Source organism: Acomys russatus, chromosome X (genome assembly GCF_903995435.1).
Source record: "Acomys russatus chromosome X, mAcoRus1.1, whole genome shotgun sequence".
Lineage (NCBI taxonomy): Eukaryota > Metazoa > Chordata > Mammalia > Rodentia > Muridae > Acomys > Acomys russatus.
The window spans coordinates 30356492-30384263 of NC_067169.1; the positions used below are offsets into that span (position 1 = coordinate 30356492).

The 27772-nt window shown below is 40.7% G+C and overlaps 1 protein-coding gene across 1 annotated transcript in view; it reads right to left on the reverse strand.

Moving 5' to 3' along the window:
• Nucleotides 1-27772, reverse strand: part of Pir (pirin) — a 94182-nt gene that overhangs the window by 17522 nt on the left and 48888 nt on the right. The window contains exons 6-7 of the mRNA XM_051141372.1: nt 11390-11474; nt 4201-4245 (exon numbers count right to left, since the gene is read on the reverse strand). Coding sequence (XP_050997329.1) covers nt 4201-4245; nt 11390-11474 — 130 coding nt within the window. The remainder of the gene's footprint in view (nt 1-4200; nt 4246-11389; nt 11475-27772) is intronic.

Genomic DNA, 27772 nt, shown 5'->3' on the forward strand with positions numbered 1-27772 from the left:
GTTCTAGCAAAAGACACTATGGACATACGTTGATGTTTCATTAACATAACAATGGCTATTTGACATTGTGTAAAAGAGAATGAATTACTTATCAGTTCTCCATCTGGGGTTGAGTGGTGCCATTTGTGTTTATAGGTGCAATAAAGTTGGGAAGCATTCTCTGAGTTCTTGCTATAAACTTTCTAAGTTAGGACATTTTTGACAACTATTTCTGTTTGGCCATTTCTTTTTCTCTGGTGATGTGGTATTGTTGCCCTCTTGTTTTTCTCATTGGCAACTTCATGAAGGGGTGGATAGGAGCAAAGCAAGGAGGTCAGACTCAAATGAAGTCATTTGGCCTGTTGCTCATTGGCTGAATCAGAGTCCTAAGAGGCCAGTTTGGGGAGCTGGATTCTGTCCATGGTCCAGTTTACTTTGGACACACAGAACTTCACTCAGAGGCTAGAGACCACAACTCCATCTTCTGCCAGATGGTTTGTACGTGTGACCCATGGTCATGGGAGTGAGGAAATAAGCCAGCGAGAAGAAATGACTCAGGACAATTCTACCTACGTCAAGGAAAACAAGTAGAAATGTAGGTCCCCCATAGCCTAGAAATTCTGAACTCTTCACTATTCGTGCCTGGGGCCAAAGGTCTGTCTGGAAATACAGCTGTAATTACTGTACAAAAGAGGCTTTGTAGATTACTTAACAAACTTTCTACCTTTCATCCTCTCTCTAGCGTCATTTAAGACAAAATCATTTGTGAGCTTTTGCAGAGTCAATACAGTAAGAAAGATCTTCACAAAAAAAGATTTCAAAGAATTAAAAATAGTAGTTAGGATACATGGAAAATACATGAAGTTCACAAAAACTTGGATTACAACACATACCCCATTTATTTATGTATTATCCATGGCTGTTTTCCTGCTACATGGGCAGGACATAGTAGTCCCAGAGACAAAAATATTTGCTCTCCGGCCCTTTCCATAACATTTGGTCTCCACCCTCTACTTTTTCTTATTCTACATTAACATTTCTGGAATCTTTAACACCTTAAATTCATGCTCTTTCTTCATTGTATTCCATATCTGCAGATCATTTTTTATCTTAAAATCATAAATCAAGGGTGAGATCTCCAAAAAAGATTTCTTTTTATAAAGTATTATATGATTCTCGGAAAATAATCCCTCATTCCTCCCAGACAGTTAATACATTTTACTGTGCACATGCAGGAGGTTACCATATTACTGCTGGAGGTTTTTGTTTTGTTTTCAACTTGAATCTTTACTCTCTTGAATGATTAAATGAGTGAATTTTGTTTGGGGCTTGTAATTAAAACGCTATTCAGCAAAAGAGGAGCCAAGCCCAATTATGCCACATTATGAATAAACTCAAATTACTGTTATTTTGAGATGAGTCAAGTGACTGAACACTTTTTTTTTTTTTTGGAGAATATAAAGAATGGCTTAAATAAATCACTTGGGATATGGCACCACACCCTGTGCAGATATTATTAGCAAGCCATCTGCCTGCAAATTGAGAATATATCTTGCAATGAGGATGTGCCCTGCAAATTGAGAATGTATTTCCCAAGGGGGAAGTTCCCTACTGGCATTGCCCACCAGAGTTGTGGTAGAGAGCATCTAAATCCCAAGGGTCTCGGAAATGGGGAACATTGTCCTACATCTTGGGATGCCACATACATCCATGTTACTCATCACTGTTGATGGAGAGGAGAGGGAAGCCTCTAGCTTCTTCCAGAATCACAACTCAAATGAATATTCTGGTATAAGGAGTTGATTCAAGAGATAATGACAGGGAGCAGAAATCAAGATATGAGTAGAGTTATTCCAGGAAAATAAGTGCAGTAGCTACCTTGCTATTATTGTGACAAAGCACCATGACCAAGATAACTTATAAAAGAAGGTGTTCAGCAACAGATGGAAACAGATGCCAAGACTCACAGCCAAACATTGAGCAATGCATAGGGAGTCTTGTGGAAGAGTGGGGAAAGGATAGGAGGACCTGGAGGTGACAGGAGCCTCACAAGAAGACCAACAGAGCCAACTAACTAGGGCCCAGAGGGACTTGCAGAGACTGAAGCACCAACCAAGGACCATGCATGGACTGGACCTAGGTCCCCTACACAGATGTAGCTGATGGGCAGCTTGGTTTCCATGTGGGGCCCCTAGTAAGAAGAGGGGGGCTATGTCTGACATGGGCCCTGTTACCTGCTTTTTGATTACTTCTCCCTGCATGGCTGCCTCACCAGGCCTCAGGGGAAGAGGATGCGCTCACTCCTGATACAGTTTGATTTGTTGGGTTAGGTGGGTAGGAGGGCCTCCCCTTTTCTGAGGAGTAGGGAGGAAGAGGGGAAGAGGGAGAAAGGGTGGACTGGGCTACAATTAGGATGTAAAGTGAATAAATAAGTTAATTTTAAAAATAAAAAAATAAAAGATGTTTGATTGGGCTTATGGTTTCAGAGGGTTAAATTCCACGATGGTAGAAGAAAGGCACGGCAGTAAGAAGAGCTGAGAGCTCACATCATGATCCACAAACAGAAGGCAGAGAGGGCACATTGTGAATGGGATAGGTTTTTTTGAAACCTCAAAGCTCACCCCCGGTGACACACCTCCTCACTCAAGGCCATGCCACCTGATCTTTCCTAAAGTACTCCACTAACTGGGGACCAAGTAGTCAAATACAGAAGTCTATGGGGCCACTCTCAATCAAACCACCACAGCATGGACAGGCACCTGACCATACACCCCCACTGTGAAAGGCTTGATCGCAAGCCCGGTGGGCAACTCAGGCATGGTTCCGACATGGCCTACCCAAGGAGCCAGTTAACTTCCAGAAGGTCAAATCTCCAGTGCCTCTGTTCTTCCTGACTGGGCCTGAGAAGTCTTGGTAAGTTTCAAAAGGAGTGGCATAGACACTGGGAGTTGGAAGTTGGTCAGCAGATACTGAGGAAGCAAAGCCATGCAGGGTTTAGGTGGGACATTCATGGCATATGCTGCAGCCAGCCATTTGCTCTCTCTCTCTGTCTCTCTCTCTCTGTCTCTCTGTGTCTCTGTCTCTGTCTCTGTCTCTGTCTCTCTCTCTCTCTCTCTCTCTCTCTCTCTCTCTCTCTCTCTCTCTCTCTCTCTCTCTCTCACACACACACACACACACACACACACACCAACAAAACAAAACAAAACAAAACACATTTTACTGTTTCCAGGAAGATGAGAATGCTTGGGGCGGACACAAGTAGAAGCAACCTGCTCTTCATATCCTCCTATTAGCCTCCTCTGCTACTGGGTTTGCTAGGCTTGAAAAGGCAAGCTGGCTTAAACGTTACATTGTTACTGAACATGGAGACTGATACTGAGAAACCCTTGTATATTAGTAATATTTCTATTGCTGTGATTTTTTAAAAATGACAAAGACAACTTATAGAAGGAATGGTTTAGTTGGCTTATGGTTCCTTAGGGATAATTTTTTTGTCATGGTAGGGAAGTATGGTAGCAAGCAGAGCATGGCTGCTGGAGCTGGATGGCAAGAGCTGATGTCTTGAACAGGAAACAGGAAGCAAAGAGCAAGAACTAGCAATAGCCAGAGTCTTTAGACTTCCAAACCCTACTTGCTCTGACATCATGCCTCCAAACATCCTCAAACAATGCCACCAACTGGGGACCAAGGATTCAAGTGAGAAAGCCTATGAGGGCCATTCTCCTTCACACCACCACAGCTTGGTTCTTGTCTCGTATGTACAGATGTGAAACCTTGGCATAAATATCTTCTTTCAGATATCCCACTGCTCATGTATACAATGAGAGTTGCTTTGTTCTCAAATATGCATTTCTCCACAAACAACAGCATACAACCTTTAGAGTAAAAAATAAATGTGAGGTAACTGAAATACCTAACTTTTTTCTTCTACCTCCAAAGGGATAAACAGACTGCTGCTCTCATTGGCGCCTACTGGAGCTCTACCTTTAAGGGCAAGGAAACTGCTAACCTCTGGGACTTAACATGCATAATCATGCCTGTGCCTTTTGCTTGGACTCAGGTTGCTCTCTGTTACTGAACAATCTGGAAGCTGCCAGTCACCCTGCTCCAGATTGCTGTGGGAAGAAAGGAGGCACACCAATCAATAGTTTCAGTAGTCTATCCTTTCAGTAGTTTGAACTAAACTGCAGTTGAACTACAACTGGCATACCCTTTACTCACCAATATATACATCTCCAGAGATGGTATAAATGAAGCTTGTCCACCCTGGAAAGAAGCCAGAGACATTGCAGTGTTAGTGTGCATAAAATCAATTTGTACATATTTACTGAATATGCATTTTGTTTATATTATATGTGTGATATAAGCATATATAACAATAACAAAAGAAGAAAGTTGAGGATGAAATACTTTATTTTCTTCTAGATACGTGTTTTAAGCCTTTATTTCTGTGAGCTATTTATTATACATATTACATATTTGCATATTTTTGCTCTCATACACATTCATATAAGCATGCACGAACAAACATACTTCTATCCATGAAGGGCTTAGAGTCCTTGCTACTTAAGGGCCACCCGCGTAGACACTCTACAGTTTACTTTGGCAACATATCTATTTGCTGTGTGTGTATGTGTGTGTGTGTGTGTGTGTATGCACTCGTGCATGCGGCAGCTGCCCACAAAGGTCAGAAGGGGACATCAGAAACCCTTGAGATGGCGTTACAGGCATTTGTGTACTAGGTGCTGGGATCCGAACTATAGTTCTCTAATAGAGCAACAAGCACTGTGGACTGCTGAGTCATCCTCCAGCCCACAAACAGTTTCTTACAGTTCTATCACCATGCTATAAGCTATATTGCTCTGGTTTAGCTTCATGTTGCTTGTTGTATTTCCAAGTAAGCTGAAGTGTGAATAATGATACTAGTGGAGCTTTTCTTTCTTTCTTTTTTAATTGAGTTCTAATTTCCAGTGAACACATTCTCGTTTCTACTTATTCTGAAAGCATGCATGAATTAATAATGGGAGCCACATCCTGGGGTGGCTCTAGAGATTGACCCAACTGGGTCATCAAGGAAGAGAGAGAGGAGGAGAGGGGGTAAGGGAGGAAGAGAGAGGGAGAGGGAGGGAGGGAGGGAGGGAGAGACAGACAGACAGACAGACAGACACTATCTGGGATGAGATCAGGTGGTCTGGATTTAGAGAGAAGCTGCAGCAGCACACTGGAAGCTTAGTATCTTTGTTAAATAAGGTTGAACAGGGAGGCAGGGTTACTATATACAACTAAACAAGGAGGCAGGGTTAGCTAATCTCAGTAGGGTCTGTACCTATAGGGGAGCAGACCTCAGGCTGGAAAAAACCTAGGGAGAGGTAGAAATTATGCTGGATATTTTCTGCACAAACTCTGAACATTTGTACTTGAACCAGAGGAAAGCTTTGCCATCCCTCTGAGCCTCACTCAAGGAAGACTTTGGCACTCCCACACCCACCGAAGCACACGACCTTGACTTGGCTGTGTTCATATCACAACATAATGCACTTGTATACTTCACTTGCTCCTACAAAGTGGTATCTAAAAATTTTGGTGATTAACTGGTTTCAGAGGGCCTGTGAGATCCCTGGAATTTTCCTCACAGGTTTTCAAAGAAAAGGATACTGTGACCTGTGAAGGTGGACTTGTTTGCAAGTGCTTGTGGAGGCCAGAGGTCAACCTTAGGTGTCCTTCCTCAGGTGCCATCCACCTTGATGAGAACGAGTCTTTCACTGGGACCTAGGGCTCCCAGATAAGACTTGAGTGGCTGGCCAGGAAGCCCCAGAGATCTGTGTGCCTCTGCCTTCCCAGTGCTGGCATCTCAACACACACACATACTACTCCTAGCTTTGGCTGAGATTTTACAAGAATGAACCTAAGCTATCTGAGAGGTATGCTGTCTTGTTCCCTCCCACATTTAGTCTCCCAGCACTAATTGAACTGCTATCAATGGTGCATGTTGTGGGTACACATTACAAACATCAAGAGAGTACAGCCAGTGGTATTCATATGGGACAATGTGAAGGTGGAAGGTCCCTTGTAGATGCTGAGAAACTTATAGCCCCATTCTTGTGTGCACAGCTTGGCTTTGCAAGGACCCTTGTTTCTGTCTAGTGGACAATGATCATAGCCTAATGTAGAATTTTATTCTACAAATAAATCCCCTGCCTCTCAGCTTAAAAAAAAAAGTTTGGATTGAAAATGGTTAACATTTCTTTTTCTAAGTGCAGATGGCTTTATTTATTGTTTATCTTAGGGAAAAAGTAATACATTATTTTAAGAATACCAAAGCACAGGCCATGTAAACTGTAAAACTTTCTGTAAATCTCATATCTATCCCGATATAAGCGGTGAGCAATTTGGTATTTGTACCTTGAGGTCTTTCTTCCTTTTATGTACTATTTAGTATTTGCTTCAAATGTCAAGAAACTCGGGGCTGGAGAGATGGCTCAGCAGTTAAGAGCACTGCCAGTTCTTCCAGAGGACCTGGGTTCAATTCCCAGAATGCACATGGCAGCTCATGCCTGCCTATAACTCCAGTTACAAGGCAGCCAACATCATCACAGAGATACATACACAGATAAAACAATGCCCATACAATAAAATAAAAAAACGAGATAAAAATATTTTTTAAAAAGTAGAAAAAATTCAAAGTCATGTTTTAAATATCTTTCTATATGAAAACACAGTGCAGTAGCTCACCCATAGAGCATTCCATTGTCATGAACGAGTTTCTGTTCACATAATCAATCCTCTGACACTTTCAAAGCAGTTAAAAAGTAATTCTCTCTAGAACTGCCAAAAGCCTCATCCTTCACTTCCCGCTTCACTCTCCACATTCATCCCTAGTCTACAATAATCACTTGAGTCTGGTCCCCGCCCCCTTCCTTAAAAAAAAAACTTTTTTGACAAAACCCAGAAGAACAGCGTACGTGCTTCAAGGAGCTGCCAAGTGAGTGCTCTGCATGCATTCACCTGGTTTTGCTCCTTGTTAAAGCAATCTCTTAGGATGCACAGTGTCTCTGCTCAGTATAACACAGTTCACGTTGCTTGGCGGAAGACACGGACCATTAGAGCCAGTGGAACAAGAACAGTGGCACAATCTCCCTTTTATCTTCTTTGTGGCAAAACATCTATCTACACCTGCTATTAGTCTTTGTTTCATTTCTGGGGAGCCGTGTTTCTTAGGGCAGCCAAAAGGAAAATAGATGTCAAATAATATAAATGAATGCATGCTACATGTTTCAGAAGAAACCTATTTTGTTCAAATTACTCCTATGATAAAAAGCAGGATTGCACTGGCCAAGAGCTCTCCTTTGTGCAATGTTCAGGACCTTCTTCCTTCAGCTGTCCTCTCACTTTATGTCCTGCACTAGGAATTAATGCCACACTCAAATTTTTGTCATTCTATCAGAAGTCACATAGCCTACATTCTCCTTTTTTCCACAAACATGGTGGCCATCCTACTGTCTCTTTGGCATTGGAAAAACCTTCCCCTCCCTTGGGAAATAACAAATAAAATGTGTTGAGATGAAGACCACGGTTTGCTTCTAGTCCCCAAGGACAGTTAAGTCAGCAACACATACAAGTCAGATCTCCTTTAGCCAAACACAAAACAAATGTACAACGTGGCTTTTAAATATGTAAATCATTTTCTGTGGTGTTCATTCTATTTCCAGGGAGGTTCCTAATTCTTAAAAATATCCCTAGTGAGAGCTTTCCTCAGCCTACATTCCTTGGCTTAAGCTAGACCATTTTTCTCCTGTCTTCATTAAAAGTTCATAATTCCAGTGAATTTACAACAACTCTTATGCATGCATGTGGAGGAAGAAGTATGAAAACATGGCTTGCTGACACACCAAATTCCTAACAGAAGTCAGCTTAGTAGAATAAAGGGAGGAGGCCAAAGAGAGTTAAGGAGAGTATACAGCCATCCCCAAACATAGGCTTACAATGTATGCCAGACCCCAAAGCAGCTCTGATCCCAGAAGCCTGCAGGGAAAGGCTCCACGTTCAACTTCCTCAGGTATCTCCTTCACTCCAGACCTGATGGGAGGCAGAACTACTGCCTGGTTCTCTCCTGCCCCTCCTCTTCAAAAAAAAAAAAAACCATTTTTCATTTTTGCTTTGAAATAATTTCAGACACGTTGAAAAGTTTGAAAGACGCTATAAAGAATTACTGTATAGTATTGCCCAGGTCATCTCAAAGCCAACACACTATCTATCACACATGCTTCATTATTCTTTCTTGTGTTATAGAATAGACTGCTTCTTTTACACACACACACACACACACACACACACACACACACACACACACACACTGAATGCCTAGGATTGAGGAGATGCATTTTTTAAAAATTTAGTTCAAGTGCTCTCTGCTCTCCTCTTGGATTACAAAATACACCAAACCAAGAATGGCAGGGCCATTGTTACCCACAACATAGTCAAGAATGCTGTGCATTACAATTGTCTCCCAAACATTGTATAAAATTGTCAACAAAACATCCTGCAGTAGCAACAAGATCCTCACAGCACTTAGGATCATGTATCTCCCTGAACATTACAGTTTAGAATAGCTGACATTAATATGGATTTTCAGATCACACAGCAGCAAACAGCTCAGCACAAGACATATACTAACATATTAGCTACATTACAAATGACCTAAAGGTGCCCTAATGTGATTTATTAGTAAACAATATTGAAATCCACTTTTAAATTGAATGGGAAAGAGGTGGATCTTTTCCTTCTTCCTCCCTTCTGAGGCAAACACAGAAGCTGATTTATCCTGACATTGTTTCAGACAATACACTAGTTTCCCTCTGTCACTGCAAGGATCATACAAACATCACTCTGCTTCTCGGTCATGGCTCCTTTTGCTCTGGCTCGCCTGATCCCCTCTTCATTTCCATAGGCTCTGATGATGACCTTGTGCCCATCTGGATTACCCAGGCTAATTGCTTGTCATTAGTAAGGCTCTGTTCCTGGAGTAGTACAGAAGGCAATCAGCTTCAAAAGGGGAAAGCTGGCTTTGGCTCATGGTTTAGAACAGTGGTTCTCAACCTGTGTGTCATGACCCCTTTGGCAATCCTCTATCTCCAAAAAAATGTTTACATTATGATTCATAACAGTAAATTTACAATTGTGAAGTAGCAACAAAAATAATTTTATGGTTGTGGTATCACCACAAGGCAAGGGACTGTATGAAAGGGTTGCAGCATTAAGAAGGCTGAGAACCAGTGGTTTACAGGTCTCAGTCCATGACCAGTAGGCCATGTTGTTCCTGGCCTTATATGAGGTAGTACAACATGGCAAACCCAAATGGCAGGGGAAGCTTCTCACTTTGTAGCAGCCCAAAAGGAAAATAAAAGAAAAGAACAAGGAGGAGAATCTAGGGCCTCAGTATCCCCATCTAGGACACATCCCCAAAGATCTAACCTCCCACAAATCCAACCTTCCAGGTTTGCCCCCATCCCCTCCAGCAGCACCATAGACTGAGGACCAAGCCTTCAATGCACACGTCCAAACAAACCATAGAACACTTCATCTCCGGAGGCTTAATTTACTCACACCTGCAATCTCCCCTTCCTCTCTTTTAGACAGTCTCAGGTAGCTCAGGCTGGCCTTGTAGTCACAATGTAGGTGAGAAGCCCTTGAACTCCTGGCCCTCTTACTTCTGTCTCTACTTCCTGACTACAGTGATTACAGGTCTACATTAATACAGATGGCACTTTTTCTTTTCTTTCTTTCTTTTTTCTGTCATTTTCAGACAGTGTCTCATGTAGCCTATGCTGGCATCAAATTTTCTATGTAGCAAAGAATGACCTTTACCTACCTAAACTTCCCAGAATCTGGGATTATAAGCGAGTTCCACCACATATGGCTGCCATGTTCCCTTTGCCGTGCAACACAGTTTCAGATCCTGGGAATTAGCACATGGCCATCCTGAGGGAAGGAGGACATTATTCCACCTATAGGAACACTACACTATACGTTGTTGGAAGATAGTTTTGTTAATCGATTTATCTACACCCTAAAGAAAAGTTATAAAAGAAAGAAGAGGGTCACTGAACAAAAAAATTCCCCCACCATAGGTTTCCTATTATTAACATTCTAATCCATGCTTTAAAGTATCCAGAAGCAGAGGTGCTATGTAGAAAGATAGAGAAAATAAACAGAGGGGCTGTAGAGGGCAAAATGTTGATACTATCTGTCAGTAGACAAAGGGACCCTGAAGATCAGAAGGTATGTTTCTCAGAAAGAAAGAATGATACTTTCCTAGAAATGCAAATTTATGTCCTTCATGATGAATGATAACAATATTGTCGGCTCATTAGTTTACAGCAAGGAAAATCAGATTGCTTTGCAAGAGATGCTAAAAGTCACCGTGCAAAAAGGGGACCCTACTTATTCTTATTTTAGCCAAGAGCTAATGGGAAAAATGTGTGGCCAATGCAAAAGTAATCTGGTATTGTCAGAAACTGGACGAATTGGATTCTTTGTAAATGATGCATCATCGGGCCCAATTCCTGATATCAACTGTCTTCCAAATCACCACTGCATGAAACATCTGTTTTCTGTGAGATTAGCACAACTCAATGGAAACGTGCCTAGCCCAAAGAAAAGAAGGAGATGGTAAAAATTGTTTCTAATGCTATTTATGGGAGAGAATTCAAATAAAACTTGGTAGGGATCAAGAAGTATGCATCCAGGCTCCCTGTTAACTGTGTATCCATTAGGACACAGGCATTTTCTTTGTATCAGAGATGGGATGGTAGCACTGTGTGCTTCCATTTCTATCCAATTAGTCTGCTAATGACACAACCAAGTCAACATTAAATTAGACTGCTTATGCCAGAACCCAAACACAACCCAGACATCCACGTCAAATCGCTTTACCATGAGTAATAACACTATCAAATATGATAAACTAAACGTGTCTGGAACACAGCCAATGGGCCAAACATTTCAAGGAATATCTGATGCAACAAAGCATCCAAATAAAATGAATTTCGACAGTTCTGGGAGCTGTGATGAAATTTGACTTAGAAAAATGGTGACCAAAAGCAAAGAAAGGGTAACATCGATTGAAGTAACTGCATAAGTTGATACCTAGCATGTCTGAATATAGACCGCCAATATCATTGAAACTGCAATTAAGTTTTAAATATCAAATTAATCACATGTCAGACAGCAGACAGGAAAAGTGTGAAACTTGTGGATTTGTCATCTATTCTATGGAGCATGCACACACAGTCTTCACTAATTTAAACATAATTAAAGTTCCTAGAATATCATGCAGATATTGGGAATTTGCATTCTGAAGAAAGCAGCTGCTTGGACTTTGATTTGCTTGTTTTTCCAGGTCCCATCATACCTTTAGGAATAGGCTGGCAATGCTTTGCTCCTTGGTCCAACTTGAAGTCCAGATATAAGGTTGGTGTGCGAGTGTAAACCTTAGACTGAAACAAAAACAAAAACATCAACAGTTTTCTAAAAATGTGTTTATTTTACAAATTATTTATTGTGGTGTGTGTGTGTGCGCGCGCGCACACGCGTGTGAGGGCTTTGAGTTTACCACATCATGTGAGTGGAAGTCAGAGGACAACCTTGGGTATTAGTTCTTATCTTCCACCTTCCTTAAGGCAGGGTCTCTCTTGTGTGCTGCTGCTCTTTATACTCCAGGCTGGCTGACTGATGTTTAGATAGATGCCTGGAATCCAAATGCAAGTTTCCAGGCGTGCATGGCAAGAGCTTTTACCTGCTCGCTCACCTCCGTGGTCCCAGGGTAAAACACTTTCCTTCAGTTGAGTATGCCTGGGCCTGGACCATGTATATTTATTTACACTTCCTCCTGGCTTTACAATATGATCAGCAAGTTATTTTCAATGTGGTGTTTGTTTCCCTGTAGCCTCAAGGGCCTGACATTAGGATTTTTATTGGCCCATAATTGTTCAAATTTTGTCACTTTCAGCTTTACAGTTGATACAGAAAGTCATCTCATACCCAACTACATGTTTATTCCACAGGAATGATAAAACCATTTCCACTTTGAAATTCAAATAAGGGACTTGACTATTACATTTCCTTATTTGCATCTTTTGAGGAAAAAAAAAATGCTGGTCTGCCACTGCTGGTGTTAGGCAAGGTCAACCCTGAAGTGCAACAAACTTCCTCGGGTTTTCCAGTGTAAACAGTGGTTTTGATTTCATCAACACCTCAGCAGAGTTGCTAAGTCAACATGATGCCATCCTGAATTGTGTGCACAGATGAGAATCTAAGCATTAACATTTGCTGTAAGTTTTATGATGTTTCATTGCTTGCACAAAGCCCCAATGGCTATTTGATTGCGTTCATGTGTGTGTGTGTGTGTGTGTGTGTGTGTGTGTGTGTGTGTGTGTATGTATGTATGTATGTATGTATGTATTTTCCCTAAAAATGCAAATGAAAATGAAAGAACATACAATGCTGAGCTTGTAAAAAATGTGAAGTGACTGGCAGGCTTCATACACTGCTACTGGAACTGCAATTTAGTGCAAACATTTAGGAAAAACATTGCTGGTATGTAACCCAGATAAATACATCAGTAACTTTTGACCTAACAATCCTACTCATGAGTGTATTCCCGACAGATGTTTACCAGAAGACATGTAGAGGAACCTTAACAGCCTCAACTTGGAAATATCAACATCAGGACTATTTCCCACAAACACATAACAATAGGATCGATAAACAGATTGTAATACAATTTAACAGTGGACTAGTAAAGATAAAAAATAAACCTAACTATATGCTATGATTCAGAGGCATCATGGAAGCATAAAATTGAGCAAATGGAGGCAGAATCCATACCTACAAAATCCAGAACGAGGCAAAATTAGTGTATGATTTCAGAAGTCAGAAAAAGTAGTTGAGAAGGTTAACTGGAAAGCTAAAAGAGGGAGCTCTGAAAACAAAGAAAAACACCAAGAAGGTCACAGGGGAACTGTAATGTTCTGCTGCTTGGTCTGGCTGCTTATTTCATGGATATGCTTACTTGGTGAAAATTTTCCAAGCTGTATTCTCGATTCATATACTTTTCTGTATATAAATTGCACATTGATAAAAAACTTTGTATTATTTACAATTACATTTGTAAATAGACATACAGGAAGAATCCAGAGTTCAGAATTATGTAGTACCTTTATAAGGACATGGTTTTGGAGTGATAATAATGGAAATTGCATTTGGACATTTCTGCTTTTTTCAACACTGAATTTCCAGAACCAACCCACAGTGTCTGCCATACAGCAGGTGTTTAATAGACATTGAAAGATGTGGAGAATCCCAAGTGAAACCATACAGTCATTGATACTATACAGAAGATACAGAAGATATTCATTATTATCTTTACTTATATGTAGCCACCCACCTGTCTTCAGGACAAGTGAATTTGGTATGGCCAAAGAATGTGCCTTTGCATTAAATTAGAATTATGACTCATGAGAGCAAACATGATTGTTTTCTCTCTCTTATGAATGTCTCCAACAGGAGCCTTAGGCTTTTGGATGTTCTGGTTTTACATGGTGTGGAAGGTCAAGCCGCAGTCATTCAGCTTCAAAGACTGGAACAACAAATCCCCCTGTACATACCTAAATGAAACCAGAAAGCCCTGTGACATCAAGAGCAACTTGAAGCTAAAGATTTACAGCCAATCTGAAGAGTTTGAAGTATACATGAAACAAGTGCAGCACACGAGGGACATGAGATCCGGTTGTCTAGGATCATTAGATGTGTTAAGCACCATCTGGAAAGAGACTGTTTTCAGCCAAAGAAGACTTCTAAAGTTACCTCTTAAAAGATCAAGGGTGAACTCCACACAGTATCAGATGATGCCTCTGCTCAGGCGGTACCAAACTCATTCAAAGGTTCCTAGTTTGTCTTAAGTATTTTTCCCAGTCTCTGCCTCAGGAACAGATTAGGTAGCCCTACCCAACGTACAGCAGAGAGATTAAGCAAGGACATTCTTGGCTTAATTTTCACTAGCATGCTGTCAGAGTGAGCACATCTTGAGCTGGAAGGCAGGAGTGCCATTCAGTGTTGCTTTGCCCTTCCTGTGCATTAGTGAAGTGCTCATCTTCTTTGGGTTTAATCCACTCATCAAAGGAGCTTGTGGGGGGAGGCTTGGCTGGAGTTTAAGTCTATTTGAGGCTTGACATTTTTCCACAAGAAAATGAATATCCTTCTCCATACTGTAATTTTTTAAAATTTCCCTTTTGATTTCTGAAACTAGGGCTGCAGAGAGGAGAGAATGTGGCTGGGATGAGGAAGGCAAACTGGAGGTGAGGGTAGTTAGTGGGGAGCCATCGGCTAACTTGCACTATTCTCACCTTCAAGTTTACTCATTAGCTTTGTCCTCCTGGCGGTCTCATTTTCTTTCTTCCTGTCTCTGGCACTGCAACACAATCCATTCTATAAGAAAACCTCTCTAAGTAATTTACCTCTCTGAGATGCAACTACACAGATACATGCAAATATGCACACACACACATTTGTATTTATTATATGGATTCATTTGGAAAATTTGAATGGGTGTCAAGGAGAGGTTTTATTAAGCCATACATATCCTATTTGCAGTGAGAAAAAGACTAAATGAAAAGTTCTTATTCATTTTCAAGGTGCTTTGGCAAGACTAAAATATGTTTCCCATTCTAAAATTATTTTGTATTTAAAATTGTATCAAAGATATCACATACTACATTGTGAACAATCAAGTGCTCATCCACCCAAACCTAAATGTGTATTTTTATTCTTGATTTCCATGAATGTATGTAGGTGCACATATATATCTGTAATACAGGTTTGACTTTTTGTTGTTTTGGGGGGGATTGTTTTCTTTCGCCTCTTTTATGATTTTGTTTGTTTTGGTTTTTGTTGTTGTTGCAATTACTAGTACCCACAAAGGCACAGATATCCAAATCTTGGCTGGAATTTAAGCCTATTTGGGGCTTGACACTTTTCCACAAAAAATGAATATCCTTCTCTATACTGTAATTTTTAAATTTCCCTTTTGATTTCTGAGCCGAAGGCTGCAGAGACTAGGGCTGGGATGAGGAAGCTATTCCTTCTCCTTTCTTTCCATGTCGGTTGAAAATGTTTGCAAAATGCTTGAAAGCATTTAGCCTTGTATCACTTAAAATTTTACTGTTTAAGAATCATACAAGGACGCTTCTAGAACATAAGCAATATACCATAAGAGGTTAAGGGTACATTTTCCTAACCTACAACAAGGGTGCTGATAATTCAATGTGGTGGGGGGAAGGGTGCCTCTCTTTCTCTATAAACATGTCAGAACTAAAGCCCTAATGAGTCTCAGGCAATGTTCCTATAATGACCCCTAAACAACCAAGGCAAAAAAAAAAAAAAGACCTATTAAACCACTTCCTTTCAAACCCTACCTTCATTTTCCATCCTTCAAAGACTTCCCATTTACCCTGGCTTTTGGTATCATACCCTTGTCAGGCTGTCTTCCTTCCTCCACTGTTATTTATAAATCTGATTTTAATTAGGAGATGGAAATTACTCCCATATGGAAGCCATATGCTTAAAAACATTTTCCTAGGACAGGGAGAGTGTTACATTTCTCTCTTTGAGTGTGGCAATGTAAGTACCTTCCATTTTACCATTGTCCGTTTATTCCTGAGTGTTGCTCCTTCTCCCACCATGCTGTGCATCACTGAACACAAATATCAGAGATCTAGTGTCACAGGAGAAAGCTGTAAAAAAATGTGCTCACATTTCTTTCAGGGAGCTATTTTGTGAGTCTCCCACCCCCCAAAAAGGCATCAAATTTATCAATCTGACTATAATAGCTCAAGTAAGCGAATTATTTCCCTTGTGGTAAAAATTATGGGTCTCCAAGTCTAGACACCACAGCCAAAAGCAAATTAGTTAACATAATTATTTGGTTAGACATCGGTTTTTTTTTTTTTTGCTCGTTTGTTTGTTTTTTACTGAAAATATATGCTCCTAGTCAGTGTTTTCTTTGAACTTGATAATTTTGCTACACTTCAGAGCAGTTTTGAAGCTCTATACTTTTCCATCTAATTTGCTGTTAGAAGGTTAAATATTCTAACTAGTTCTCTATTTGGACATTTATATTTTCCCTCATTATAAACATAAAGGAAAAGAATTAATTGCTAAAGAGGAAAAACATGAAAACAAAATAACCTGCCTGAAAGCTTTTGAAAAGTATGTATGTGGGTGTGTGTGAGTGAGTGAGGGCAACAGAAAAAAACAAGCTTAAAGGCAGTGTCTCTATAGTACAAATCCTTCTTGGAGCAAAGCATTATCTTGTGGATTTCTTAGAGTAACTGGCTTACTTTCAACTAAATCATCTTTTGTCAAGTCACTTGGTAAGAACCTGTAAAAAGAGTGTCCATCTTATTAAAACACTGACCATCTTATTCTTTCATTTAATTTAAAAATTGGGAACTCCTATTACCATACTTTTTCCATTTGACAATTAGTCTGGAAAAATTATTAATTTAACAAAGAATATTAAACATTGTTAACATAAGAATGATAATTAATACATTGAATGTATACTGTCTATATGTGTACATTCATATATTTTTTTCATCAACTGAATACTAGACACTAAATAGGGGCTTATTGTGTATGAGTTCGGCTACTTGTATTTCCCTTTTAAAAAACATTTTTTGTAAGTTTATTTATTTTACTGTGTGTACTTCTTTGCCTCCACATATGTTTGTGCACCTCTTGTGTGCCTAGTGCCCATGAAGCCTGGAGAGAACACTGGATCCCCTGGAATTCAAGTTAGAGATAACTGTGAACCTTCATGTGGATGCTGGAAATAAAACCTGAGTCCTCTTCAAGGGCAACCAGTGCTCTTAACTGCTGAGCCATCATCCCTCCAGCTCCATACCTCCTTTTTAAGAAACCGTGTACTCATTAACATATGGCTTTTTCTGATTAACCTACTAATTCCTTCTTTCAAAAATTAACTGATTGAGGGCCTAACATTCAACTCAGAGCTTGTACACACTAGGCAAGCTTTCTAGCATGGAGCTACATTCTCAGCTGGAAATCTCAAACCGGCTCTTTTTTCTGCTGGCACAGGGGCCTCTCAGTGGGGAAACACAGGTGTTTATCAACTAGCTCGGGAGCTGCCACTAATAGAAAATCATTTTGAACATAAGGAGGTCCTCAAATCATCTAGTACATCTCTCTCATAGCTGTCCAGGCTCCTCAGTTTCCTTTCAACCACCTTCTTTCCCTGCCTTCTCATGGAGATCCATATCTTCCAAGGCTTGAGAAAATGAAAAGTAGAGGTTTCCACCTGATTTAAAAGAAACTCCCAACTCATTGTTTAGAAGAGAGCAATGATCTTTAACAAATAATGCCTCTGTCTCCATTCCAAAGCACTTTGATTTCTGAAATATATATATATTCTTTTTATATAAATTTATATAAAATTTATTTATTTTTAATTTATTCACTTTACATCCTGATTAGAGGCCCCTCCCTGGTCTCCTCCCAGTCCTATCCACTTCCTCTTTCCCCTTCCCTCATTCCCTAGTCCTCAGAAAGGAGGGGCCCTCCTCCCCTACTATCTGATCCCAACCTCTCAAGTCTCATCAGGACTGCCTGCATCCTCTTCCTCTGTGGCCTGGTAAGGCGCCCTGCCAGGGGGAAGTGATCAAAAAAGCAGGCAACAGAATACATGTCAGAGGCAGGCCCTGTTCTCCTTACTGGAAGGCCCATATATAAATTGAAATGCTTATGGATTACATCTGAGCAGGGGGTCTAGGTCCTTTCTTTGCATGGTCCTTGGTTGGTGCATCAGTCCCCACACACCTTTCTGGACCCAGATTTGTAGGCTCTGTGGTTTCCTTGTGGAACTCCTGTCCCCTTCAGATCCTTCTATTCCCCCAACTTTTCCATAAGACTCCCTGTGCTCTGCCCAAAGTTTGGCTGTGAGACTCACCCCTGCTGGGTGGAGTCTTTCAGAAGACCTTCTTGATCAATTGTGTTGAACAATTTTGGTCAGGAAGTGGGGGAGATCAGTTTCCATCCTCACTGCCAAAATACTGTGGTAAGGACTAAAACCCAGTAATTCTATTTTGACTTGTATGGGATGTGCTATAGAAAGAGAAGACTAGGAACTCTTCGACTATGTGCCAATGCCTCTGTTCAGGGTAGAATTGGGGAAGGCCAGAAAGCAATTTAACCTTTACCGATGATAAAGGGTTGTAGACAGGCTTGGGCATAGAGCTTCTTAACTGTCTGAGAATTTTGGACATAACTTTGAGAATTACACTTTGGTGTAGTTTCCACAGGATCATTTTCCAAGCAACCCTTTAATTAACACTAACATTCTGTTTCCTCTCCTTGCTTTTTATTTGTGGGAGAGGGAGTGAGGTGAGGAAGACTGAAAGGGATGAGAATGAAGATGTTGATGAAGCTCATAGACCTGAGACTTAACTAGGAATAGATTCATTGTGAAACTTGAATTTGACTTCTTCATCCTTTGAGTCAACATCTTTCCCCCAAAGATGCAGATGCCCCACTGTCTTGGAAATTTAATCCCAGACAAAGAGAACAGGCTCCATCTTCTGAAAAAAAAATCCATAGCGCAACAAAAGTAACAGAATAAAGATACCACAAATGGCCCCTATATCTGCCAAAGGAGCCTTCCTACTCTTTGTCTCCAGTCCAGAGACAATAACTTCCAAAATTGAGTCAGCGAGTCTATTAGCCAATGCTAAAATATTCCTTACGGGGCATTATGATATTTTTAATCTGTATTCACTCCATTTGGTATTTACTAAAATATTTTAAGAGTTCTTACAAGAAAGTGCATCAAGATCTAACATGAGAAAATATTTGGCAAAGATAAGATTTCATTGAGCTCTTGGAACGAATACTTTTGGGTAGAAAAGGTCCCTCATTGTATGATAAAGAGTAAATGCATCCTGGTACAAGCCTTCTCCTCTGTGATTGTCTGAAGGATATCTAGACATAGACAGATATAAGTGGATGCATGTACAGCTATTTGATGAAATATCCTTTTGGTACAGGAGGAGAAGGATGTTAAGTTTGAAGTTTTGTTCCTTGAAAATTAATTAAAAGTAGAGCCATCCCCAACAAATTCATGCACAAGGGTTGAATGATGTGACAGGGAAAGTAATGTTCACATAACATGAGGCCAAATTCAGGAACCATGACTTGGGGGTCAAGCCCATTTTTGCAATAAGCTGTGTGATCTTGGGGAACACTTTGTGCCTGGCTGGATCACAACTTTGTCATCTACAGAGTAATGAAGTTTAAGAACTGATTTCATGGGTTTATTTCTGCCTGGCATTTGGATTCTAATGAAGAGGCCAGAAGAAAAATGGAAGGATAGGATTTGGCTGGCTTTGAGAAGCATCAAACTGGGTCAGGAATTTTAGGCTTGGTGCCATGAGAAGTTCATTCAAAGTCTCTAACACTCTGTTACAACAATGGGAAAGCTGAATGAATGGAGATGTTCCTACAGCTATGATACAAATGGGGCAACGATGGCCCCCTGTACATTAGGCTAAAATGATCTCCCATATTGTTTACCTCTCTACAGCAAGCTAAGACCCTTACCTCAATGCCCACTGATGTTAAACTCTACTTTTGAGATGTTAAATAGCTCTAAAGCATTTTAAGCCATCTGGAACTTAACTATGTTATGTGCTATGCACCCAGTATTCACCATCCAACGTTTGCCCAACAACTACTAGCCAGTAGCAAGACCAACTCTGTGCCTGTAGCTCTAAAAAGCCCAAACTGCTGTAGAACTTCAGATTCAGATGTTCTGCCTGACTGAGGAGTGACATCATTTAGCCACCTAAGGCCCCATTCAGCTTTCATCACTTACCTGAGAAGTCTCTTGCTGTTTCCCTTCTGAGTGGCAGCCTCATGACACTATCCCTGGAAGGTTTTCAGCTGGGAAGGAATTCCAACCTCATGGAACCCTGCCCAAGCACTTCCCAAATAGACTCACTGTGTTGCTACCTGCCATGAAGATGCCTCTCTTCCTTGATCCATCACCAGATCCCCAACCTTACCACACCAACCCATCAAAATGAAATAAGCATTTTAATAGCTTCCAAAAATACAGTGGAAATTTTCTGTTATTTAGCAACCTCTCACAGAAACTGAAAACACTTATCAAATATGTTGAATAGACAGACCCTCTGAAGAGGTCAGTATTTATTTCCAGGTTGAGATAGGGAGCTGCTCCTGAATTCTCAAGCAAGTAGGAAGTGGTTGGCCACATAGCACAGATCCACATAGGTAAGATTTTTTTCTCTGAGCCCTTCACATTCATCTCACCTCTTAGGTTATCTTTAAAGTTTCCACAGCAACTAAGGTGTCCTCTTAGCTGAAAACCTGATTGGCACTGGGGTAAGCTGAACTGGTAAGGACCTAGTGTAAGCATGAACATATAGTTAATATATAGTTAAGATTCCCGTTATGTTGTCCACTACATAAGCATCTCTGGGCAGGATGTGTCAGGTGGACAGAATATGACTGAACACATGATGTGCTTCCTCTAGGTCTCTCACCTTCACTAGTTCTGGGACCTTGGTTGCTGTCGCTACTATGATGCCACTGTTGCTATGCACGCCTTCAGCCACTCTCGACTGACCACTAAGTTCTGATAACCTCAAAGCTCCTGCAGGTGTGGAAGCCACAGCAGTTCCTTGACCTGACTAACCTACTGAAGTTCTGGATCTTTTCACATCAAGACTTAGGTAAAGAACTAACCGCAATGGTGTGGTTTGTAATCTCTTCAGAAACTACCTGAAGGGGCTAGGCAAACATACCAGAAGAGCAAAGAGCCCTCATCCCCTTTCTGCCAAACATTGACCAAAATAGGTTGGAAGGTATGAGACAACAGTTAAATTTTTTGTTCTCACTCCTTTAGAAAGCTCTGAGACACTGCTTTTAAATTAGCACTTTATAGAGCTATCTGTCTTACTTCCTTGTTTCCTTACTCATCCTGCCCTAGAAGTATGTACTAATTTTTGTTTTGTTTTATTTGTTGTTGTTTGTCAATTTTGACACAAACTAGAGTCATTTAAGAAGATGAACCTTACTTGAGAAGATGCCTACATTAGATTGGGCTGTAGGCATCCCTGTGGAGAATTTTCTTAATTAATGATTGGTGTGGGAAGACCCAGCCCACTGTGGACAGTGCTACCCTTGTGCAGGTAGTTCTGAGAGGCATAAGAAAGGTAGCTGAAGTTGGATGTGGTGGCACATGCTTTTAATCCCAGGACTTGGGAGGCAGAGTCAGGCAGATCTCCGAGTTTGAGGCCAGTTTGGTCTACAAATTTAGTTCCAGGACAGCCAGGACTATGAAGAGAGACACTGTCTCAAAAAACAAAATACAAAAACAAAAACAAAAAATGAAGAAAAAGAGGAAGAAGAAGGAGGAGGAGAAGGAGAAGAAAAGAAAAGAAGAAAAAAGAAAGGTAGCTGAATGTGAACGTGGAGAGCAAGCCATTAAGCAGTTGTCCTTCATGGCCTCTGCTTCAACTACTGCCTCTTTTCCTTGACTTCATGTCCTGTCTTCCCCTTGTGATGGAGGGTGATGAGGATACATAATCTAAAATAAACCCTTTTCCCCCCAACTGGCTATAAGTCATGATGTTTTATCACAAAAACATAAAGAAAACTAGGACAAAGTACACGTAAGACTTGCTTACTTATGTCATTATTTTCCAAAGAATATAAATTAAATCAAGATAAAAAGAGTCGATAATACAGAGTATTCAGAGCACCTCCATCCAATACAGTTACCAATTAGCCACTTACGTCTATTGAACACATGGAATATGACAGGCTATACTGAGTACTAAAATGCTCATATCCCTTGAGCATATGACAATATTTCTAAGAAAATGACCCAAGTAAAGACTCACAATTCAAATAAAAGATTTATTGCTGAGTTATTTATTGTAACCTTCCTTCTGATAAGAAATATTTACATGTGTTTTTTAAATATCAAGAAGAGGTTCAAAAAAGAATATATGTATACTATATTACTCAAATATTAAATTTGATCTGACATTTTAAAAGTAGAGAAGTGGCTTATATTTAGCATTAGTCTCCATTTTTCTTTAAAATTTTTTTCATACAATTTATTTGGATCATATTCTTTTCTCTCCCCTACCTCTTTCCAGATCTTCCCTAACATTCCTACCCACTCAACGTCATTATGCTCTCTCTCTCTCTTTCTATATACATATGTATATATATGTGTGTGTATATATTCATATTCATACTCAAAACAAACCAATAATGCAGAAAATTAAAAAATAACTCCCCATAAAATTATGGAATCATCCCTTTTATGTTAGCCAACTACATCATGGCACAGGGCCTATCAACTGATTAGAGTAAATACATTTTCCCTTTCCCAGAAGCTATCAAATGCAAATAGCTTCTTCGTAAGGTTTTTAAAAATTAAGAAAATTTTAAGTTGTAGACTATTTTCATTATGAGTACTGATTTGTGCCTTTGTACTTCATGCACCCATTAAGGTTGCTAGCCATTTTCATCTCACTTGCCAAGAAGTTCTCAAGGTTTGTTGTCATTAAGTCTGTCACCGTGTAATGCCTTGTGATAAGGGAATATGGGAGCAGAAAGACATAGATAAGAGGAAGGAAATCCACTTTTAGTAAGTATACTCTGTGCTTTTACATTTAAACAACCTGGGGGCTATGTAATAGCATTTCCATTTGGTAGATGAAGATTAACACCTGAAAAACCATTTAAAATATTTTTCTGGGTCACAAAGATACTAAAATGGCAGAGACAAGGTCTAAACACACAGTCCATAGTCTTTTGAGTCTGTCATACCATAGGCCAATTGCCTCTATAATTCTAGGTATAGTTTTGATAACACAGCAATACAATTTTTCCCATGTTAGGCCTCCCTAGAATCCTTCCCAGCTACCCCAGCAGGTGGTCAGCTACACCAACCATGTAAAAAGCAACCATAAATTCTCATTCTTTCTTTCCTTTTTCTCCCTCTCCCCCTTTTTACTCTCTCTCTCTCTCTCTCTCTCTCTCTCTCTCTCTCTCTCTCTCTCTCTCTCTCTCTCTCTTCTCTCTCTCTCTCTCTTCTCCTCGCTCGTTCTCTCTTCTCTCTTCTCTCCTTCTCTCGCTCTCTCTCTCTCTCTCTCTCTCTCTCTCTCTCTCTCTCTCTCTCTCTCTCTCTCTCTCTCTCTCTCTCTCTCTCCCTCCTTTGACTGTATGGAATTGAATTGGTCATGATTATAGTCCATAACACCAGGGTACATGGTTTCCATCTATCTATAAGAACTTCCTGTCCTGTATTATTGCTTATGATCAATGCAGGGGAGGAAGTAATAAATCTCCCAAAGTCTTGGACTCAAGCCATACACTCTAATCTACATTTGTCTGGAAAGAGGATGATGTTTGGATCCCTGTGTGGTCATTTTTGCAGTCTATGTCTTAGCTCCTTCTAAACTCGGAAGAGGAAGAAAACAAGTATCTTCTTTTGGTCTCTTCAGCCCTCTCTATTTGACATCTACCAAATTCCAGGACCTCTTCAACATACTTCCCTTACCTGACTGACAGAATCTGTCAGCTAAAACCAATGCAACTTTCTAGTGACGCTCACCAGAAACTCTTGCTCAAACCTTCTTTTAGACTGATAAATACCAGATGTCCTCAAATCAGTATCTCAGCCAATTTTTGCTAGTCCAAGACATTTGAAGTCTCCCATGATAGAAAGTGATTTTGGCAAGTAATGATTTCTGACAGGCAGATGAACCACTGCCAGGAAGGGAGGCTAATTGGGAGAAGAAGGCATCCAGAAAAGCATAATTGGCAGAAAGCTCATTGGTGAGTATGGAGGAAGACAGTCCATAAGGACCCCCAAAGTACTAGAGATGTAGCAAGAACAAAAAGCATGCATAGCATAAAACAGGACGTAATGGTAGATACTAGCAATCCAAACATGCAGAAATGGTGGTGGTAGGATCAGGAGCTTGAAGACTTCCTTGGTTACATAGGAAGTTCAAGTTCAGTACAGAAGCCCTTGCCTCAAAAAGAAGAAAAAATAGGGAGAGGTAGAGGAGAGGGCAAGGGAAGAAGAGAACAGAACATAAAAGAATAATCTGGTTGGAATTCCTCAGTGGACAATTCTGATAGGCTCCTGTCTATAAGCATAGTAGAGTGTGTTAATAGTGTCAGGGCATGTCTCTCTCCCACTGTCTTGTATTGGACCAGGCATTGGTTGGACATTCCTTCAGTCTCTGCAGTATCCGGTCTATCTTTATCCCTGCACATCTTGTAGGCAGAGTGAGTTTTGAGTTGAAGTTTTTGTGAGTGGGTTGGTGTTCCCTTCCCTCTGCTAGGAGACTTGCCTAGTTAGAGGGTATTTTTTTTCAATCTCTATGGCTCCTGCTACTAAGAGTCTCTGCTAGATAGAACCCCCCTCATGTTCTCCCAGGAGCCTACCCTGACTTAAGTCTGCATCTTGTCCCAGAAATTCTCCTGCCCACAGCTTCTCTTTTCTCTGCAGGCCTTCTGTCCTCCTCCCTCCTCCCCTAGCCCTGTTACCCCAGCAGTGATATGTAGGGAGTGTATTAAAAAGTGTGGGGTAGGAGAAAAGGACTTGGAGGAGACAGGAATTCCACAAGACCAACTAACCAGGCCCCAGAGGGGCTTGCTGAGACTGAAGCATCATCCAAGGACCATGCATGAACTGGACCTAGGCCCCCTACACAGATGTAGCCAATGGGCATCTGAGGCTTCATGTGGGTCCTTTAGTAAGGAGAGCAGGGGCTGTCTCTGACATGGACTTTGTTGCCTACTTTTTGATCATTTCTCCCTGGCAGGACTGCCTTGACCGGCCACAGGGGAAGAGAGCTTACTCAGTCCTGATGTAACTTGATGAGATAGACTGAATTGGAAGTGAGGCTCCCCTTTTCTGAGGAATAGGGAAGGGGTATGGGGTAAGAGGGAGGGACAGTGGGACTGGGAGATGAGGAGGGATGGGGCTATGACCATGATGTAAATTAATTAATTAATTAATTAAAAAAGAACCTAGTACCAAAGAAGTGGAAAGGCACAGAAATTATTGGCTATCTTTCTTCCTCCTTTTTACCACCCAATTCTTCCTCTTTCTTGTGGATCACTTGTGTATAATTAGTGAATCATGGAAGGAGATCAGGATGATGAAGCCAACATTTACGTCAGAGCCTCAAGATGAGAAGAAAACTAACCAGATGCTGGTGTTTGAAGGTTTTAGTCAAAAGATACTTGCTGTGTGGACTTTAGATTGGCTTCTTTCAAAGAGAAACCCTTGAGATCTCTTGCTATCTATAGTTGATCCAAGGCATGGGGGGGGGGAGAACCTTATGATATCACGATTTCCTTTCACGTTAATCCTGACTGTCTATGTGGAAAGAGAACAAGGGGGCTTTTAACATTTCAAGAGAAAGGCAAATGATCATTGTTCTCTTTCCCAATGATCCTGGACACACTAGACATTAATGAACTTAAGCTGCACTCCATGTGGAACAGCTATAGTCTCAACATTCTTAAGACAAATGTGTATTCTAAACATCAGTTTAACACTGTCTCTCACCATGGCATAGAAGCGCCCTTAACTGTGTTGTCCCCCATTCTTCTTGGGAGTGCATGCATGTGTGTGCATGTGTGTCTTCATGTGTGTGTGTGTGCTTCCAGCTTTGGGACAGTGTTGATGTCTAGACATGCATGTAGGGGCCAGAGGTCAACACTGGGTGTTTTTCCTTAACTGCTTCCCACCCATCTTTGTGAGACAGATGTCAGAAAGATGGTCAGCTAGCCTGCCTGACCAGTCAATCCCATGGATCCCCCTGACTCCACCTTCTCAGTGCTGAGACTACAAGTCCATTTCTTTTGAAGGTTCATTTTTAGCAGGGGGGAAGGTGTTGTGCAATACCTCTGGAGTTGGACTTACAAGTGGTGTGAGCCTCTCAACATGCGACTCTTACCTACTGAGCCACATCTCCAGCCCCATGCCCAGGTGTTTGCTTGTTTGTTTGTTCTGATCCTCATACTTTCTGTCTCCCCAGCCCCTCTCTGCCAGGTCAGTTCTCTCTTTTTAGACTGAGACCTGCTTTTCTTGACCCTTATATTGGACTGAGCCTTCTAGTCTGCCTTCCCACGAACTCACCACATTCACTAGTCTGCAGTACACCCATCTCAACAGCTGGTGTGCCTGGCCCTTCCAGTGTGCTTTTACAGCTCTTTAACTTTTGTCACTTTTTCCCCTCTCCCCATACCTTCACAAGTCTTATACAAGTGGCTCACAGTACATGTTAACTGAACTCAGGGACATCCTTTTCATTTCCCATGGATGACTTTGGAAGACCTTCCAAGAATGGTCATTTTTCTAAGCTAAGAGAATGGCCCTGAATTTGCAGGAGATACTGAAAAGGATGCCCTGTAATTTTATGATCACAACATGCCCCCTTTTAAAAAAATACAGTAGCACCTTCAGTGCTTTATGGCATATTTGAGTTGGAATTTTAAAAAATTTGTACTTATTCCCTATCCATAGCAGTAAATTATTTTGAAGATTAATTGAGGTATAAATAGCATATCATTAAAGTCTAATGCTTCGAGCAAACAGCATTATATCTGACACTGAATTTGACTCATCACAGTATAAGTTTATCAAACAATTAAGAATGCACTCTGGTCAAAATGAAGTGATGTATTTATAGCTATGTACTTAGCTTTATAGAGTGCCATGCACCTCAGCTTTTTAATGCATCATGCAGGAGCCTGAAGACAACTTTTCAAAACTGTAGTTGAGAAATATTTAATATGTTCCTGAGTAAAGACTCATCACACTTAAAAAGAATACAAGCCTTGACAGCCATATAACTGAGTGCAATGATATGCTAACATGCCCACTCACCTTTATGGAAGGTAATATCTTGGTTATTTATAGCTTTTGTTATGCATTTAGCCTACATTTCCCTGCAAATTTATAATCCTCACCAGGGAGGCCAAGGATACAGGAATGGTGCAGAATGTAACTTCTGGCTTAAAGTGTACCTATCTATTGTTCTGATGTTGGCAGGACAGGGCCTGTCAACCCCGATGGAATGCACTTCCTAGGTGATTAGGTTAGCAGGGACATCTTGAAGAAATAAGAACATCTGGTACCCTTAGTGTACACCAACAATGGTATTTCTGGGGTGAGTGGGCTGCCCTGGGCAAGAGTAACCTTTTGTACAGCTGATTTGAGCAGATCTTGACCATTGTTTATTTGAACATTCCTAACTCCAAATGAAGTGCCAACTATGGCTGCCTACCATAGGTCAAGTTCTTTGAAGTTGGTGGGTGCATTTCTTTGGTATCCTCTTATTTACTAAAAATACTAGCAGCCTAATTTTGCCTATTCTCAACACCAAATCAAAGCCAAGTGTTCCCTTTTCTGTGGAATGAGGCTAAGTACCAGTTGGGACCAAATGGCCTATTGGAAGCAGCTCTTGTAGAATGAATAACTTCATGGTATCGGAAATGAGATAGGACTACACAGAGCATGGTGAGGGACACACTCACCTGAACCTCAAAGCCACCTATTCAAATAAACTCTCAGTGTGATGTATACTATATTGGTAAAGTGTCATGTACTATTTGAGGTTACTAAGAAACTGGCTCTCCTCTCCCACAACTTCAGATCCAA